Source organism: Aquarana catesbeiana, linkage group LG08, assembly GCF_042186555.1.
Source record: "Aquarana catesbeiana isolate 2022-GZ linkage group LG08, ASM4218655v1, whole genome shotgun sequence".
Classification (NCBI taxonomy): domain Eukaryota; kingdom Metazoa; phylum Chordata; class Amphibia; order Anura; family Ranidae; genus Aquarana; species Aquarana catesbeiana.
The window spans coordinates 85,304,095-85,323,669 of record NC_133331.1 but is presented as its reverse complement, the minus strand read 5'-3'; the positions used below and the strand labels follow the sequence as shown (position 1 = coordinate 85,323,669).

Genomic DNA, 19,575 nt, shown 5'->3' with positions numbered 1-19,575 from the left:
CCCTGACCTATACTACCCCAACCTCTCCAGATGTAAGTCTCATGGCCCTGTCATTTGTTTACATCAATCATGAAAATGTACAATGGCCACAACTGTGCAGTAGTTCCATAGACATTTATAGGGCCACCTCTGAAGGCCAGACACACTTTGGGAGATGGTCCTATATAAGTCTATGATGTTTTACTACAAAGACACAGCCAGAATGAAGAAAGAAAGTAAACATATGTCAGGAGCCGGGGATACAAGTAAGTATGCATGCATCTAGATGGGAGGGAAGTTAGGACTGAGCGGTGCAAAGGTGAAAAGTGCACTTTGAAAAGGCCCTTATTTTTTAGGCATGGAGGTGTGAGAAGTTGAGAAACAATAACTTTAACCATTCAAATTCACAAAATGAAGTTCCTTGTTAAATCAGAAAAAATGGGTAATGTAGGACAGTGTTTCTCAACTCCAGTCCTCAAGGCGCCCCAACAGGTCATGTTTTCAGGATTTCCCTCAGATGAAACGGCTGTGGTAATTACTAAGGAAGTGAACCTGATCAAATCACCTGTGCAAAATAATGGAAATCCTGAAAACATGACCTGTTGGGGCGCCTTGAGGACTGGAGTTGAGAAACACTGATGTAGGAAAAGGGTTCTACTGGAAAAATACACATAGTAACAAATAATCTTCAATCTGTCATCTCTTTAGTCTGAGTTTAGAAATGAAGGATATTAGGATGCAAATTGAAAGGATTTTTAGGTAACTTTTTTTATATCAGCCGCAATATTTTGCTCTGATCCTCTGATCCTAACAAGAATAATTCAGGTAGGAATTAAAATAATGCAGACATTTCTCGGAATATTAGTATACCAAGTGCAATTTGGCATCATTGTTCACATCACACAATGTTCAACTTCCGTAAAAGGACTATTTCATAAAGCTATCATGTGTAATTTATTTTAGTGCTTTACTTTTCATTACTCCAAAATTCCCTTATTAATCTGTAAATAACACAAGTGTTTCCCTAGCAATGAGCACACTAGCGGCTGTCTCCTGTGGATACCATGCTATTTATTAATGTTAGCACAGCGTTCCTCTAAGTGGGTAAATCAGCAAACAAATTTTTATTACCCCTATTATGATGCACTTCAATGAACTTCATACAGACATGGACAATTAGCATTATTGTTCAATTAGGGAGCAGACCGTTGTGAATGTGCATTATGTAGAACCGGCATGCTGTAAATAAGAAATCAGCGTCAACACTTATGTGCAAGTTTTTTTTGAAACACGGCTTTTTGGGAAAATATACAATACAGTATCTCATGGCAGTGTATTCATCTGTGCAGTATCTGTTTTTGTAAGATTGTTGGCCACAGATAGGTATGTAGATTCCTGACCATAAACTCTTTGGACCCACCACAACATTTTTTTTTTTAGCAAAAATATATCTCAGTCAGATTCCTAGCATGGGAAATGTGAGGCCATTGCCTTCTCCTTGTGGCTTTAAGCACATGGCAGTGGGTCCCCTTAGTTAATGGCCCTGGTCTTCCTTTCAGGCTTCCCTCTGATACAATCACTCTATACTGTATGTGTAGGATACTATATCCAAAATATCAGGTACAATTCTTGTGATCTACCAGACGGATACCACAGGCATCAAAAAGATTTTTATCCCAGCAGGTCATGTGGGTATATTTTGTGAGATGGCAGGGCCCAGAAGACTATATAGGTGTACGTGTACCCCCGCAGGAGACTCTGGATATGGTTCTGCCGGTTCCAGCATCTCTCCCACAGACAGTTCACACTGCCCTCTGCAAACCGCTGCGGGTGTCAATACAATGTTAACGACACCCCCAGATAGGTTCACAAATCACAGTGCGAACTGTGGATTTGGACAGGAATCAGATCTCATGGGTGTTCACATCCATTCGATCCGATACCAGTGCAGGAAAAAGAAAATCTCTGCCCATATGGGAGCCCATATATAGGCATTTCATGGAAGCAAGGACCTTCATCCTATATGATCCTCTGCAGTAGTGGTGTCTCCTTTAAGAGAGAACCTCTGCTGAGCACCTTTCTCCTGCTCCCCCCCCCCCCCAGTCTTTTGCTATTTTCCTTTCCCTTGTTCTCCTTCAATCTATTCTGCAGCTCTCTCTCTATCTCTATTTCAGGAAGTAGCATGAAACCAAGAAATAATTGCAAGCTTACAAATGGTGTCACATTCTTCAGGCTAAAGCAGCCAGACAGCATGGGGGCACACTGGTAGAACCAAATACAGTCTGCACATTACAGGAAACCAATTTATAGATATATCATCTCAATATAACTGCTCAAGGGTTTCCTTCTTTACTTGTCTGGGGTTTCTTTTTATTTCAGAAGTTTTGATCATTGACCACATCCAGTGTTGTATATATGATATGGCTAAATGCATAGCTAAATTACATAAATAAACTGACCTGCCTGAAAAATTATGTGTAATTCTTCTCAGACGGTCTTGTAATTTGGGTATCTGTCGGAAAATGACTCACCTATTTCCTGGTTCAGATGTACAACTTTCTACGTTAGTGCCTTTTCACGCTATAGGGCTTAAAAACGCTATATGCGCTTTTGTAAAACGCACAGCTCGTTTTGCGTAATATTTCAGCGCAATGCATATAGCGTTTTTAATTTTTTTGTGTGCGGTTTTATGCATTTTCTGGATATATATGATATATATGACATCAGTTCCTCCGTGAGAAAAAATGTTTAAAAAACACAACGCGTTTTTTAATGCGTTTCCATCCATTCCTATTAAAGGCATGTTTTTGGTGTACTTTATGCACGGTGCACAAAAGATGCTGCAAGCAGACGTTTTTAAAACATACCGCACACGCAGCGCACAGATGTGAAAAGGTACATTGGATTTAAAGGGAAATACTTTTGATTCGCTTTTTGTCACGCAGAAAATGTGATTTTTAGGTTTGGTTTACACCTTTGCAACATTCACATGTGTTTTTGACGTGTTTTTAATGCAATTTGCATTTTTGGGAGGTGCCTATTGTCATGCGGGAGAAACCAGTGGGAGAAGCCAGCAAAAATGCAGCAGAAACGCATCAAAAACACAAGCACTGATGCGTTTCCACAGTGTTTCCATTAAAGTCTATGGAACAAAAACATAGAAAAGTGACGGCAGAAAAATACCGACTAGTCCATCGAGTTTGCCCTTTTTTTTTTTTGTTTTTCTTTTTTTTTGTTTTTTTGTTAAATCTATGTTTGTCTCAAACATGTTTGAAGCCAGTTAGCCCCTTTTCACACTTGTACGACCTGAAAGTTGCGCAGCTTTGACGTGCCTTGAAGCAATGCTTGTGTAATCTTGGGATCTATGGACCTTAAGTCGCATCCAAGTCAGACCAAAGTAGTGCAGGGACTACTTTGAAGTTACTGTGACTTGAAGTCGCACAGGTATAAACGGTACTCGTTGAAAATCATAGGGTGCAACTTGTCCTGCGACTTTGAAGTCCCAAGTCACAGGAAAAGTCGCACAAGTGTGAAAGGGGCCTTACTGTGGACTGCTTCACTACCTCTGCTGGTATTTTGCATTTATTGAATAGAAATAGAAAATGTTTAACAGACTAAAAAAGGGTAAATAAGGGTAATTCATTGGTAGCGATAACATACCTTTTAATCAGCTTCATCACACTGCAAAATCATTGTACAATGAGAAGGCAAGTAAAGCCCCTTTCACACCTATGCGCTTTTGCCATGCAAGACCTGCTTTTTTGTGTTTTTCAGTATGTTTTTAGTTTGCAGAAACGCACTACAGTCCATTTAACATGATTTGTTATGGGTCACATTCACATCTGTGCATTTTCAAATGTTGCATTTTTTGGAAAGGGTCAGGGATTTTTTTTCCCACAGTAGGTTGCATTTTTGCACAGAGCAGCCTGATCCTCCTCTTCTCGGTTCCCCCACTGAGTGCCCCCATAGCAAGCTGCTTGCTGTGGGTGCACTCGTGCATTATGGTGCTCGATGGCTCCCGCTACTGTATCTGAGCCAATGAGGAGGTAGAGAGCTAAGAGAGCCTCATGCACATCGCTGGATTGAGATCAGGCTCAGGTATGTGTTTGGGTGGGCTGCATGCAGTAAGGTAAAAAAAAATAAAACACCTGCCTTTACAACCATATGTGAACAAGGCTAACCGTCCAGTGAGTAAATCGGAGGTGAAATGGTCATTTTCGAATCTACCATACAAAAATAACAATAGAGCTGTCATCTGTTTGACTCTAGTGTTTCATTGTTGAGCCCCTTTATAGTTTTTTTCTGTCTTCCTCTGGATGAATTGTGGGAATAGGATTCTGTATATGGGGGTTTCATATTTATTTCTATTTATTTATTCTATTAATGTTTTTTTTTCTACTGGTTTGTGTCTAATTATGTAACTACAGTGTAGGTAAGATTGGCTCAACAGCTCACAGATCCAAACAAGAAAAATGGGTCTACGAGGCCTCTAAAAAAGATACAGAGTTGCCGGTATTGAAAAAAAAAAAGAATCTGCAGCCACTACAGATCTCTACAGAGCTATGGTGTGATAAAAGACCATACGTTAACATTCGCAATAAAAACTCGCTTTTCTTCAATACGTAAAACATGGGGTTGATTTACTAAAACTAGGGAGTGCAAAATCTGATGCATGGGTTCATGGCCTGGGACAAGTGGTGGGCAGGAGGGACAGCTGTTCCCTGGGCACTCTGGGGGGGGGGGTGCCACAAGAAGATTGAGAGGAGGGGATTTGTGTTGAAAAGGGGAATTTGGGGGGGAACAGGGGGTAAGTATTGTTCTTGGAGGGGAAATTTGCAGGAGGAGTGCTACGAGCGGTGATTTAGGGGGATTTGTGTTGGGAGGGGGGATAAAGGGAAAAAGATTTGTGCAAGGAGGGAGGATTCAGGAGGGAATTTGTGCTAGGAGGGGAGATTTTAGGTGCAGAGGATTTGTGCTAGGAGAGGAGAATTTTTTTTTTTTTTGGGAGGAGGAGGCATTTGCGCTGGGGGGATTGGGGGGGGCAAAGATTTGTGCTGAGAGGGGGAATTTTAGCAGGGGGCAGATTTGTATTTGGAGGAGGGGGGATTTATGGTTAGGGAGTTTTTTCTGACATAACATGCCCATACATCTTTGGGAGGGGGGCACAGCTTGGCATGTTCGCCCTGAGCTCTAAATGACCTTGTCCCAGCACTTCAGCTGTGCATGGTAGCCAAGCAGCTTCTACCATCAGCTTGTTCAAAAAAGCTTTTATAAATAACCTGGAAGCTGATTGGTTTATACGCAGAGCTGCACCAGATTTTGCACTCTAGTTTTAGTAAATCAACCCCATGGCAACAAATAAAAAATCAATCTAGTATAGTGTTTTTTTCACACTGCAACTCTTCACCTCTGTAGTCATCACAAGGTTAGATTTATTGGTTTGTCATGTTATGGACTTGGAGATCTTTTTGTAGGTAAGACAGTTCCCATTTCAGTATAATTTTCTGTATTTCGCAGTTTGGCTGGAGCTCCACTTTAAGATCAGCTGGCACACCATCCAGGGCAAATTGTACAGATGCTCTGGGCCAAGAAACAAGGTGGCACTGGAAATTATATGTAAATACTGGAAAGAGCGATGGAAAAATCTCAACGTCTCAGCATGACAGAATGCTTTAATGTGTGATTTGTATGGCTGAGGCAGAATGTATAATGCTGTTTACCTCTCTTGTTAGGATTTGAAGACCGTGCTGTCTTACCCTCAGTACCCAGGGGAGTTCCTGCACCCTGTGGTCTATGCCTGCACTGCTGTGATGTTGTTGTGCCTGTTCGCTTCTATTATCACCTACTTTGTGCACCACAGGTAGGACGCCTCTTTTTTTTTCCTACTTTACCTACGTAGGTATAATTATGCCATTTTCCTGAATTGCTTGTTAAATTGCAGCATTTCTAATATACTAGGGACAATACAAAATGCCTGAGCTGACTACAGATGTCTCCCAGAGCACAATGATGCTCTTTGTTCCCCCCCACCCTTCAGCAGTGTGCATGATGGTTGTTGACAATTTAAAAGCGTCCTGAATATTTTAACAGTAAACAAGATTTTTGTTCCATCTCCATGGATGTCCTATGCCCTCATACTGCAAATAAAACTTGAGGAACCTAGATTCTACAGTTAGCTTCCTGGAAGCCACAACTATTCTTTGCATTTCTATTGTCAGAACTGCCAATATATATATTATTTGCTTTGCACTGCTCCAGAAAACTAAATGTGTAATTATCTATATAATGGAACGCCTTAAACATAATTTAGGAAAACAATATGGCTGGGATTGACGAGATACCCTTTTGTAACATTTTACCTCTACCAAGTGGGACGCTGTGTCATTGTACATGCATAGATACTGCATATCCATGGTTGCAGTCCAAAGTTTTGGTACTGTATTACTTAACCAGTTCCCACCCAGGCCAATTCTGACATTTCTCTCCTATATGTAAAGATTAGTATTTTTTGCTAAAAGATTACGTAGAACCCCCAAACATGATATATTTTTTTAGAAGGATCCCTAGAGAACAAAATGGTGGGTGTTGCAATTTTTTATGTCACACAGTATTTGAGCAGCAGTTTTTCAAATGCAATTATTTTGGAAAAAATACACTTTAACCACTTGCTGCTATAATCGAATGATGGGTACAATCACGGTTGTCCAGTTCTGGGAGGCCATCATATGATGGCCTCCCATGATCATGACTGCCGCGTGCTCACTACAGGGCGTGGATGGTGCGCTCTGTGATCACAGTGTCCTCCGGACACTGCAGATCACAGATTGAGGTAAAGAGCCAATCAGCTGTGTTTAATCACAGTTGATCACGGAGGTAAACAGAAGCTGGTTATCGGCACTTCTTTCCTCACGCTGACATCATGAGGAGAGGAGAAGAGAGCCAATAACTGGCTTGTGTAACTGGCACATGTACACTCTTAATCAGGGCAGTGATTATGATTGTCCTGATTATCAGTACAGTCCCAACAGTGCCCACCAGTGCTGCCAATCTGTGGCCACCAGTGCTGCCAATCAGTGCATATCAGTGTCTCCACATCAGTATCACCTATCAGTGCTGCCTATCAGTAATGCCTATCAGTGTCTCCTCATCAGTGCCACCTCTACAGCGCCTCCTCATCAGTGCCCACTGGTGGCGCCTCATCAGTGCCCAGCAATGCCCATCAGTGCTGCCTCATCAGTGCCACCTCATCAGTGCAGCCTTATCAGTCATCTCACCTCAATGAAAGAGAAAAATGACCTGTTTGCAAAATTTTACAACAAGCTATGAAAAAGTTTTTGTTTTGTTTTTTTTAAATTTGGTCTTTATCCCCTTATTTTGCAAAAAATAAAACCCCAGTGATGTTTAAATACCACCAAAAGAAAGCTATATTTGTGTGATAAAAATGTTGTTTGGGTACAGTGTTGTATGACCACGCAATTGTCATTCAAAATGCAAAAGCGCTGACAGCTGAAAATTGACCTGGGCAAGAAGGGGATAAAAGTGTCCAGTAGGCAAGTGGTTAATGGGTTTTTTTGCACAATGTAATACTCAATTTTTTGTTAAAATATAAAAGATGATGTTACATCCGGTAAATAGATACCTAAAATGTCACACTTTAAAATTGCATACTCCCATGGAACGGCGCCAAACTATGGTACCTAAACTCTATTAGCGAAGCTTTAAAAGCTTTTACAGGCTAACAGTTTAGAGTTACACAGGAGGTCTGGAGCTAAAATTATTGTTTTCACTCTGCCATTTGCAGTGATGCCTCATATGTATGGTGCGATTACCGTGTACATATGCATGTAGGATTCACGTATGCATTCATGTTTACACTTAAGCACGAGGGGAGGAAGCGCTTTTAAAAAAATTTATTTTTATAATTTATTTTATTCAAATCTTTTTTTTTGTTTTTTTGTTTTTTTACGCTGTCTCCTTTAACTTTTTTTTTTGATCGTTATTGCTTTCACATACATCCCTTGTGAAAGCTTGGGCCATGACAGGTCCTCTCTATGGAGAGATCTGGGGTCTATTAGACCCCAAATCTCTCCTGTGGGCTCCAATGCAACTGATCAGACACAGATCAGGCAGCACAGTGGCTAAGCAGCACTTCCACCTAGCAGCACTAGGGTCGCAACATAAATTGATGGCGCTATATAAGTATCTGTAATAAATAAGCTAACTATTTTTACTAGAAAGTTATTTAGAATCCCCAAATATAATATACATTTTTAGCAGAGGCCCTAGAGAATAAAATGGTGGGTTATGCAGTTTTTTATGTCACATTGTATTTGCGCAGCAGTTATTCTAACACAATTTATACACATTAATCAAAACTACAATTTAATGAATTTTAATGTACACAAACACAATATAATACCCCCATTTTTGGTAAAATATACAATATGGTGTTGCGCAGAATAAATAAATACCAAACATATCACGCTGTAAAATTCCACACGTTTGTGAAATTGCGCCAAACTTCGATATTTAAAAATCTCCAAAGGCAACGCATTATAACCTTTACAGGTTACCAGTTTTGAGTAACAGAGGAGGTCTAGTGCTAGAATTATTGCTCTTGCTCTGACTTGCTCGCAGCAATACTTCACTTATGTGTATGGGATCAAAGTGTGTGGTTGCCTTTACACACAAACACAGGGGGATGTAAGGGCTTTAATTTTTTTTTTTTTACACTGTTTCTTTAAAAAAACATTTTTTATCACTTTTATTGTTGTCACAAGGAATGTAAACATCGCTTGTGACAGCAATAGGCAGTGACAGGTACTCTTTATGGAGAAATCTGGGTTCTATTAGACCCCAGATGTCTCCTCTGCCCTAAAAGCATCTGATCACACCAAGATCAGCATGTACACTGTGACGAATGTTGATGGGACATTGGTACACTGACAGATATTTTTGTGCACTTGTACACTTTGACAGTAGTTGATGGTCCACTGGCAGACCAGGACAGATGTTGATGGTCCACTGGGGACACTGACAGATGTTAATGTTGCAGTACAACACTATTGCGAATGTGTTTGTGCACTGGTACACTGTGACAGATGTTGATGTGACACTGGTACACTGTGACAGGTGTTGATGGGGTGTTCTGCCGAGAAAGTTCCGCTCGGCGGATAAGTTCCCCCCTCTACTGCGCAGGCACTGCGCCTGCGCAGTAGGATCCGGTGGAAATAGCCGAAGCGGAATAGCTGAGAATCAGCTGTACACGGCGCCTGTAAGAGGGCCCCTCGCGGGCTCGCTTCGCTCGCCACGCTTCGGGCACGGCCTCGTTTCGCTCGACTCTTTTAGATTCCCCCTCTAGGTCCACTTGGATGGTGGGGAAGGAACCTGGACCTAGGGCGCAGGCGCCGTGTACAGCTGATTGAAGAGTTTGAGCTTCGGCTATCTCCGGCGGCTGACAGTAGTTCGTACTGCGCAGGCACTGCGCCTGCGCAGTACAGGGGGGAACTTATCCGCCGAGGGAACTTTCTCGGCAAGACAGGGGCAGTAGTACACAGTGACAGATGTTTTGTGCACTGATACAGATGTCGATTGGACAGGGACAGATGGTGCTTTGTTTACTGTGTGGGATGGCCTCACTTACTGTGGTCTGTGTGTAGCTGAACAGGGCTGCAGCATCCCTCTCTTACACGCCCCCCCCCCCCCGCATTAATGTATTAAGCTTTCACTGAGCTCAGTGGGGAGAGCCGCTACAGAGACACGTCTCTTTACAATGTGTGATTACTGTGATTGGACACAGCCATCACGTGATCAGGAGGGCCAATCACAATACCCATGTCCCAATCTGTGACGTGCTGTGTCCAAGGGATCACACAATTACGCCACTGTGCCGTCCCGGATCTGACAGGATGTATGGGTACATCCAATCAGAACCGTGAAGCTCCCACCCGGGCCATTTCCGTACAGTGGCCGGGTGGGAAGTGGTTAAAGTGTGCAGGCTTAAAGTGATATTACACCTTCAGTTTTTTTCAGCACTCTCAGTAGATTAGTTAATTACTTACTTAGTATGCAGCTTCTTTATCTCTTAATCCTTACCTACATTCCAGTTTCTTATGGTGCCATGTTTCAGGGCGGATGCTTTCTCTTGCAGCATCCTATAGAGCACCCCTGCATGCAAGGATTAGAGCTGTATTTCCCTACACTGTGTGCATCAATAGAAACAAACAGCCCCATAGTTTAAGAAGGCAAGGCACTCCCCAGCTCTGCCCTCCTTCTGCCCCCTTTCTTTTTCAAGCTAACAGGTTGGAGACTGCACTGTCCACTGTTAACTCTTTCTCGTGAAGAAAGAGATTCAGGGAAGCAGCACTGAAAGAATAGGAGCCAGCAGCACTAAAAATTGTGAACTGCAAGTGTTAACATATAATTTACTGGAAAATGTTTATTTTATTGTGATCAATGTGTTAAACTAAAAAAACACTGAGGGTTTAATAGTACTTTAGGCCAGATTAAAGTTTTGTTTACATATGTGCGTTTAAATTTTTTTTCTTAAATGCAAAAAAATGCATGCACAAAAAATGATGTCAGTGTTGTAAATATTGAGTACTCTGCTGACGCCCAAGCAATACTGCTGAAAACTCTGCAGAAATAAATTGTTTTTATCCGTTTTTTCTTTATAGCGGGTGTGTATACAAGTATGTCTTCTTTGGTGCAATAGTGGCTGAGGGCATTTACTATAGTGTGCATTTACATCACTTCCTTCTCCATCCCAGACTTTGCTTGTCAGCACAGTGACAATTCTGCTGGAATTTCAGCAGCCATATAGAAGCCTTGTCAGCTTTCTCCTGAAAAAATTACCTAAGCTTAAAACTGGCAGGCTGAAATAAGCAGAAATAAATGGGCCACATGAAAAAATGGGCTCAGTGGAAAAGGTGCAGGGTCAGGAATTACTGAATTAACTTTCAATTTATATACTGTGATTCTGTACTTGCCAAATATGCTGCAGAAATCTCCCTCCACTGAGTCTGGCTGCAACCATTTTAACTGGGCAGCTGAAGCTGTTGCCTGTTCACTTCCTGGATTTACACAGAGGCACCCCTCCAGCTCTGCAGCTCTCATTGGTCCTCCAATGACTCACCCCCCCTCCCTTCCTGGCAAACTCTCACTAGAGTGAGAGAGAGAGCTGTGCATGATGTCATAAGCCTAGGCTTTTTACCAGACAAGAAACAGGAAGTGGGCTGTTTAAGGTATTTACTGGCAGAAAAAAATGTTTTACTATCCAAAGTTAAAACTACAAGGGCAGAACATTTAATACATGGAAAGTTGAAAAAATCACTGAAGGTCTGCTTTAAGGTCCACCCTATAGAAGTTTTACTGCTACAGGGTGGCACCTCTGCGCCTGAACACATATATATTTATATATGTGATCCGACTCTTCTAGGTAAGGGGTGCACAATCGCGCTGCTGGCGAGTCACTCCCACTGTGATTATACACTGCGGGAGCCTATTGGTAATACCATGGACTTGAAGTCTGCCGGCACCCGCCGGTCATCAGGCACAGAGACAGGATGGTGGTCAGCCTATGTAAACAAGGCACAACGCCGTTCTGACAGAAGGGAAGGGATGGAATTTGTGTGTCTGAAAAGCAGGGAACAAATTTTATCTCTATCCCTAGTAAAAGCACCTCACACTGGTTAGTAACACAGTTAATCCTTTGATTGCCCCTGATGTTAACCTTTTCCCAGCCAGTGTCTTTACTACAGTGACAGTGTATATTTTTTAGCACTGATCACTGTCACTGGTCCCAAAAAAGTGTCAAAAGTGCTGCAATATTGCAGTCCCGCTATAAGTCGCTGATTGTCGCCATTGCTAGTAAAAAAAAATGAATAAATAAATAAAAATATTCCATAGTTTGTAGATGCTATAACTTTTACGCAAACCAATTAATATTTGCTTATTGGGATTTTTTACCAAGAATATGCAGCAAAATACACATTGGCCTAAATGTATGTTAAGTTTTATAGCAGAACGTAAAAAATATTGTTTTTTGTTTTTGTTTTCAAAATTGTCAGTCTTTTTTTGTTTTTGTTTTTGTGGTTAAGCCCCTTTCCCACTGGCGGAAGCCTACAGCAGATCCGGCTGCTCAGCAGGGGATCTCTCTACTGATCCTCGCTGACGCAGAGCAGACATGGACACAGCCCGCTCTCCTCTATGGGTTGTCAAATGGAAATGGATCACCTGTCCGTTTCCATTCAACTGTCATCCGATCCACCAGATGGATGGAGAAAGGATCCCCATCCTTCTGCTTTTAGCGGAAAGATTCAGATCGGATTTCGGTGGGTGTCAACAGACACCTATCCATTGACATCCGCCCCTCCATAGAGCTCAACTGACAGGTCGACCCAATCGGTTCATTCATGAGAAAGGCGCCTAGGGTTTACATCCACTTTAAAAATATTGCTCAGTGGCATTATAAAATCACTCTAGTTTTCTGGTAATGGTCACTGGGACAGGAAGAAAAATCACCCCAGCTAGAAATAAAAACCCTTAGATATTGGTAGAGGGGCACTGAACATGGATTTCCATGAGTATCATTACTTGAAGACAACTGGCCTCTATTTAGTAACCCACTACAAAGAAATAGGTCAAAGAGAGTGCCAGATAAAAAGATCCTTAGAAGAGTCCAAATCTTTATTGTTCAACTGGTTACAACAAGCAGGGCAAGAAACTGCTAACGTGTTTTCTGGGGCCACACAATTCCCCTTATTAGGGCTGGGTGAAATGTCAGTATGTTAAATAGACTCAAAAGTACTTCTACACAGACTGATCTAAACCAGCAAGCACAGAAATTTATAAACAGTCAGTGCTGGTGTTCACAGTAGAAGTAGCTTAACCCTGAAACGCATTGGATGTCTTTTGCCCTGCCTGTTTTAAGCTCTCTTTAATCTATTACACCCATAAATAAAAGCCTGATGAGTTGTATTTTACCAGGTCTTAGATGTGGTGGCTGCATTCATTTTGTTTTTTAGGATTTTCAGCAAGTACACAAAATACCTGTTGATCTTGCAAAATATTCAGTGTCCTGGTCACTTTCTGTGAGCTGACCTGGAAGCATATAACAATATTCTATTATTTGTGTAATTTACTAATCCTATCATCCCCCATGTATTGAAGAAGAACAAAAGGCAGACATATTGGAAGTCCATCCAAAACAGTACAGTGCATATATATAATTAACTGTGACCTTAAATAGTTTGCATATTTGACAAAACGCATAGGACGGAGCCATGCACACACGATACCACGCATTTAGAGCAAAAGAAGTTCCCCTAGCGGACTTTAAAGGCACATTTTTTAAGAAAATATTTTAAAAAAGGTATGTAAAGTAGATAACAGTTTATTAGTTACAAAAAATAATCAAGTGAATCACATAGTTACAAAGTTAAAAACAAGGAATGCATTTCCATAAATATAGAAGTTGATACCAATACATGTGCACCCGACGCGTTTCGGAGTTACTTATGCCTCCTTCTTCAGGGGTGATTGTAGGGTTTGCAACAAGAATTTTATTGGTATCTACGGATATAGGTTGTGCATTCCAGGACGAATTAAAAGAAACATAGATATGTTGACGTACTGCCCATCGGACACGCTCCCTGGTCGTGGTGTGTAGAACTTTAGTGAAGTATAGCAGGAGTATTCACATAGCCACTGTCAAGGTGGAAGTAGAGACGTATAAATATATAGGGTGGTTTTATTCTTCCTTCCAGTAGGAAGAAAGGCCCAAGGTTAGCGGGCATATGACAGTTTAGATCTGAGGTCACACTGGGGCCAAATGTGTATCCTGGTCCGCCTACAATAATGGGGGGCAGTAACTGGTGGTAAATATGGATCAGATGTGGTTCAGAAAGCAAGTGTCACAGCACCTCGCACCAAGAGCGTCCTGTCTGCAGCAGATTACGCATACCACGCATGTGCAGCTGAGGGTCGACCATATTTCTTATTGGAGGAAGACCTGTTTTCCTTCATGGCATTTTTTACATGCTGTTTACTACTTGCTGAATTGTAAGTGCAATCTCTCTTATTAAATCACGGATGTTTTTACAATATTACATTATGTGGAGCTCTTTTATTTAACATATTCCACGATCCATATTGAGCTTGTTGGATTAGGCTGACTATTTGATGAGTCCCTATATATTTGCAGAAGTGATCTGTGCTGGTACCGCTATTCCATCTTCATCTTTACTGTCTAGTTGAGTGCATATTGACCACCCTGAATAGGGGGTCACTGACATTCTGGTAAGCCTTTGGTGAGGGTGTTTTTGGTGTCGCCTTGGCTATCCCAGGAGCCTTTTTTCATTTTCATCATGGAGTTTGGGACTTTATTTATTTCATTTCCTTTCTGGTGGTTTATAACAGTTTCCCACGATTCTTATTTTGGATATTTATGGACACTAATGAATGTGTGTTCACTAGGGATGAGCTTTGAGTTCGAGTCGAACTCATGTTCGACTCGAACATTGGCTGTTCGCAAGTTCGCCGAACAGCGAACAATTTGGGGTGTTCGCGGCAAATTCGAATGCCGCTGAACACCCTTTGAAAGTCTATGGGGGAAATCAAAAATGCTAATTTTAAAGGCTTATATGCAAGTTATTGTCATAAAAAGTATTTGGGGACCCGGGTCCTGCCCCAGGGGACATGGATCAATGCAAAAAAAAGTTTTAAAAACGGCCGTTTTTTCAGGAGCAGTGATTTTAATAATGCTGAAAGTCAAACAATAAAAGTGCAATATCCCTTTAAATTTCGTAGCTGGGGGGTGTCTATAGTATGCCTGTAAAGGGGCGCATGTTTCCCGTGTTTAGAACAGTCTGACAGCAAAATGACATTTCAAAGGAAAAAAGTCATTTAAAACTACTCGCGGCTATTGCATTGCCGGTCCGACAATACACATAGAAGTTCATTGATAAAAACGGCATGGGAATTCCCCACAGGGGAACCCCGAACCAAAATTTTTTTTTTTAAATGACGTGGGGGTCCCCCTAAATTCCATACCAGGCCCTTCAGGTCTGGTACGGATATTAAGGGGAACCCCGGGCCAAAATAAAAAAAAAAAATGACGTGGGGGTCCCCCTAAATTCCATACCTGACCCTTCAGGTCTGATATGGATTTTAAGGGGAACCCCGTGCCAAAGTTTAAAAAAAATGGCGTGGGGTCCCCCCAAAAATCCATACCAGACCCTTATCCGAGCATGCAACCTGGCAGGCCGCAGGAAAAGAGGAGGGGACGAGAGAGCGCCCCCCCCTCCTGAACTGTACCAGGCCACATGCCCTCAACATTGGGAGGGTGCTTTGCCATGTTGATGAGGACAAGGGCCTCATCCCCACAACCCTGGCCTGTGGTTGTGGGGGTCTGCGGGCCGGGGGCTTATTGGAATCTAGAAGCCCCCTTTAACAAGGGGACCCCCAGATCCCGGCCCCCCACCGTGTGAAATGGTAAGGGGGTACAAAAGTATCATCTTCTTCATCTTCTTCTCTTCTTCTCTTCTTCATCTTCTTCTCCGGGCCGCTTCGCACCCATGCTGGCATGGTGGGAGGCTCCCGCTGTGTGACGTGTCTCCTCTCCTGACGGTTCTTAAATAACGGGGGCGGGGCCACCCGGTGACCCCACCCCCTCTGACGCATGGGACTTCCCTGTGGCATTCCCCGTGACGTCACAGGGAAGTCCCGTCAAGTCACCATGCGTCAGAGGGGGTCGGGGTCACCGGGTGGCCCCGCCCCCCCCGTTATTGAAGAACTGTCAGAAGAGGACACACGTCACACAGCGGGAGCCTCCCTCCATGCCAGCATGGGTGCGGAGCGGCCCGGAGAAGAAAATGAAGAAGAGAAGAAGATGAAAAGAATGGTGGGAGCCTCCCATGCCATGGGTGCGGAGCGGCCCGAGAAGAAGAAGATAGAAGACACCGCGGAGGAGATGCTGGATGAGAACGCCGGAGGAAGAACCAGAAGAGCCAGAAGAACCAGAAGAAGATGATGAAGGAAGATAGAAGAAAGAAGAAGCATTTAAATAAAGGAATTGTCAAAACTGTCTCTTGTCATTTTTGTCATTTTTGATAGTTTTTTAGTGAAATGGTAGGGGTACTTTTGTACCCCCTTACCATTTCACATGGGGGGCCGGGATCTGGGGGTCCCCTTGTTAAAGGGGGCTTCCAGATTCCGATAAGCCCCCCGCCCGCAGACCCCCACAACCACCGGCCAGGGTTGTGGGGATGAGGCCCTTGTCCTCATCAACATGGGGACAAGGTGTTTTGGGGACTACCCCAAAGCACCCTCCCAATGTTGAGGGCATGTGGCCTGGTATGTTTCAGGAGGGGGGGCGCTCTCTCATTCCCCCCTCTTTTCCTGCGGCCTGCCAGGTTGCGTGCTCGGATAAGGGTCTGGTATGGATTTTTGGGGGGACCCCACGCCGTTTTTTTTTTAAATTTTGGCATGGGGTTCCCCTTAAAATCCATACCAGACCTGAAGGGTCGTGTCCCATAGACTTTAACGGTGTTCGCGTGTTTGACCGAACTTTTTTCCTGTTCGCATGTTCTGGTGGGAACCGAACAGGGGGGTGTTCGTCTCATCCCTAGTGTTCACTATTCTGAACCATTAATTTGTCACAAGTTATTTTTCATACTATTTAAGGTCAAAGTTAATTATACTATGCGCTGCACTGTTTTGGGTGTTTATATGAGTGCCTGGTATTAAAGGTATAGTGATCAGCAGCATTATTAATTTAACAACAAGCACAGATTTTTTTTCTGTTTTACTATTTATATTTGAAGTCCAGCCTGGGTGGCAGCCATGCAGTACACAGGGAACCGGAAGTGTTTTATTCATAGGATTATTATGTAAAAGCAAAGGCTAAAAAGCCTGAAAAAAATGAATTCATCCACCACAACTAAGAACTGGCAATCTGCAATGCATTACACTTTTGCCTTTGGGGTTTAACCACTTACCACCCAGCCACTGTATATGTACGGCCGGGTGGGCGCTCTCTCCTTCTGAGTGGATGTTCAGGAATGTCCCTCAGAAGGAGAGGGATCCCGCGCACGCGCAGGCCAGCACAGCAGCGCGATCCCGATGCGCTCGTGTCACCTGGACACGGCGCATCTCAGATCGGCAGGAGGGCTCTGTGATTGGCCCTCATGATCACATGATGCCCGCATCCAATCACAGCCATCATGTGATGTAAACAGAAAGCCGGTTGCTAGGCGATCGCCTCTCCTCACACATTAGTTTGTCGGTGAGGAGAGCGGATCACTGCAGCCGGCTGGTAATCATTGTATATGAGCTGTTTTTTACAGCTTTTTACACACTGATCACCAGCATAGGAACACACAATGTAAAACACATGTCCCCAAAATACATGTCCCCACACATATGACCGTGATCATCTGTGCACATCTGTACATGATCATTTGTGTACATCTATCCGTGATCACACAAACCAATTATTATACACTTAACAGTATTTTTATTACCAAAGACATGTAGCAGAATACATTTTTGGCTTAAATTTATGACAAAATTCGATTTTATTGGATTTCTTTTAAAATAGAAGGAGAGAGCACCCATCCGGCCGTAAAGAAAATATTGTTTTTTTTCCAAATTTCCGCTCTTTTTTCGCTTATATCGCAAAATATAAAAAACAGAGTCGTGAATAAATACCACCAAAAGAAAGCTCTATTTGTGTGAACAAAATGATAAAAATTTTATTTGGGTACATAGTAGCATGACCGCGCAATTGTCATTGAAAATGAGAGAGCACTGAAAGCTGAAAATTGGCCTGGTAAGGAAGGGGGCCAAAGTGCCCAGTATTGATGTGGTTAAATATGCTTTTATAAAATATCAAGTGAATGGCCTTTTAGGGCACTGAGTCCTCTCAAGGTCTGTCCGCTGGAAGGTGTATTGAAGTTGCTTGCGCACTGGCTATTTTTACCGATTAATTTGTGGTTTGGGAGATAAAAAGTTTGCCTGTTCCAACAGCTGTGTCTAGTATGACCTGCATTATTCCTTTATAAGATACTTACTGTTTTACTAAAATCTCTAGATAAGGTGAACAGTTAACAAGCCCGTCTATATCACCCAGGGGACAATTCTTGACATTTTATCTCATAAAAAGTGTATGCCAGTTTATTAGCCTGTAGTGTCAACTCAAAACAAATCGGTCCCTGTGCAATACACATTGAGCTGCCATGATCCTTTTAGTTAAAAGCGAACAAGGAAGAACCAGCAAGGGGGAATATCCCTCAGGCCGCTTTTGTTCTGACAAATAAGGACCAGCAAGGAAAGGTTGAGAAGGTCTTCTTCTCAAATACTGCATGTGTAGTGTGCAGCAAAAGCCCAAAGTATTAAGAAGCTGTATAAATGGAATTAGTGTCCCAAATAACCATTGAACACTTTATAGAGGCTAAACATAATCTTGTCTATCCCACTTGTGAGTATGTTGAATCAACATGATTAGCAGCTCTTCATTCCTTCCTATAAACCTCAATTACAGTAAACCATTAACAGGATATCCAGATGTGCACAATAAAGCCATGTTAATACAACCCATATACGGTAAACAAATGAACCATAAAATGAAGACTCATATAAAGTACCTCTTTATGGCATGACAAGGAGTTAGTCACAGCATCATTTAATGCATTTAATCACCACATCTGTGTATAACATAAATCCTTAAAAACTTAGACGGCAAGTCAAGGTCAACCTAAGGTGTTTACCAATGAAAACAAAAAAAGCTTAACTAAATGGTGCCCAAAACATAATATATTAATCTTGATCCATACGTAGAGAAAGTTTATAACAATTTGAAACCATAAAATTAAAAATGCAAATCATGTATAATGTCCACAAAAAACACCTTCCAACCTCAGATTCCACATTATAGCAGTAATAAACCCAAAAACTAAAAATGTATTGCAGTTTACTAATCCTTAACGGAGAAGTACAGCCAAAGCTCGTTTGGCTGTACTTCTCCTGTGGATCAAAGGAGTGTAGTTCCAAAATTTCAGTGCTTATGTCTCAAATACGTTCACTAGAAGCTGCACATAAGCAGAATATAGCATCAAAAACACATCAAGAACTAACCCAAGTAAGAATGCTTCTCCTGGAAGAACTAAACATTAAAACCAAAAGACAATATATATTGAGACACAAAATCTTTTATGAGCAGGGAAACAAAACTGGTAGATTACTAGCCGGAGCAGTTCAAAGCAAAAAACATAGCGCCACCATACACCACATTAATGATAAACACGGAACCACACACATCTCCAATGAGGCCATAGCCCAACAATTCGAAAAGTACTATCAGACATTATACAACATATCACCCAACTCCAATTGCCCCCATAACTCAGACACAAGAAAACTCATTATCAAAGATTTCCTTTCCAAGTACATATTTAGGAATCAAAATACCGAGATCACGGTCAAATCTCTTCCAAGATAATTCTGCCCAAACCTTAAAAGAAACCAAGGAAGATTTAAAAAGATGGGACGCCCTTAATGTGTCCTGGTTTAGCAGGGCCTCACTCCTCAAAATTACAA

The 19,575-nt window shown here is 42.2% G+C and overlaps 1 protein-coding gene across 5 annotated transcripts in view; it reads left to right on the top strand.

The window, feature by feature from the left end:
* The window catches only part of ADGRA1 (adhesion G protein-coupled receptor A1), a 1,332,527-nt gene that overhangs the window by 1,088,068 nt on the left and 224,884 nt on the right, over positions 1-19,575 (top strand). For 4 of the 5 annotated variants that reach the window (XM_073596079.1, XM_073596078.1, XM_073596080.1 and 1 more), the window contains one exon: positions 5,712-5,839. The exons of the other annotated variant lie outside the window; for it this stretch is intronic. In XM_073596079.1, coding sequence (XP_073452180.1) covers positions 5,712-5,839 — 128 coding nt within the window. The remainder of the gene's footprint in view (positions 1-5,711; positions 5,840-19,575) is intronic. 5 annotated transcript variants of the gene reach the window in all.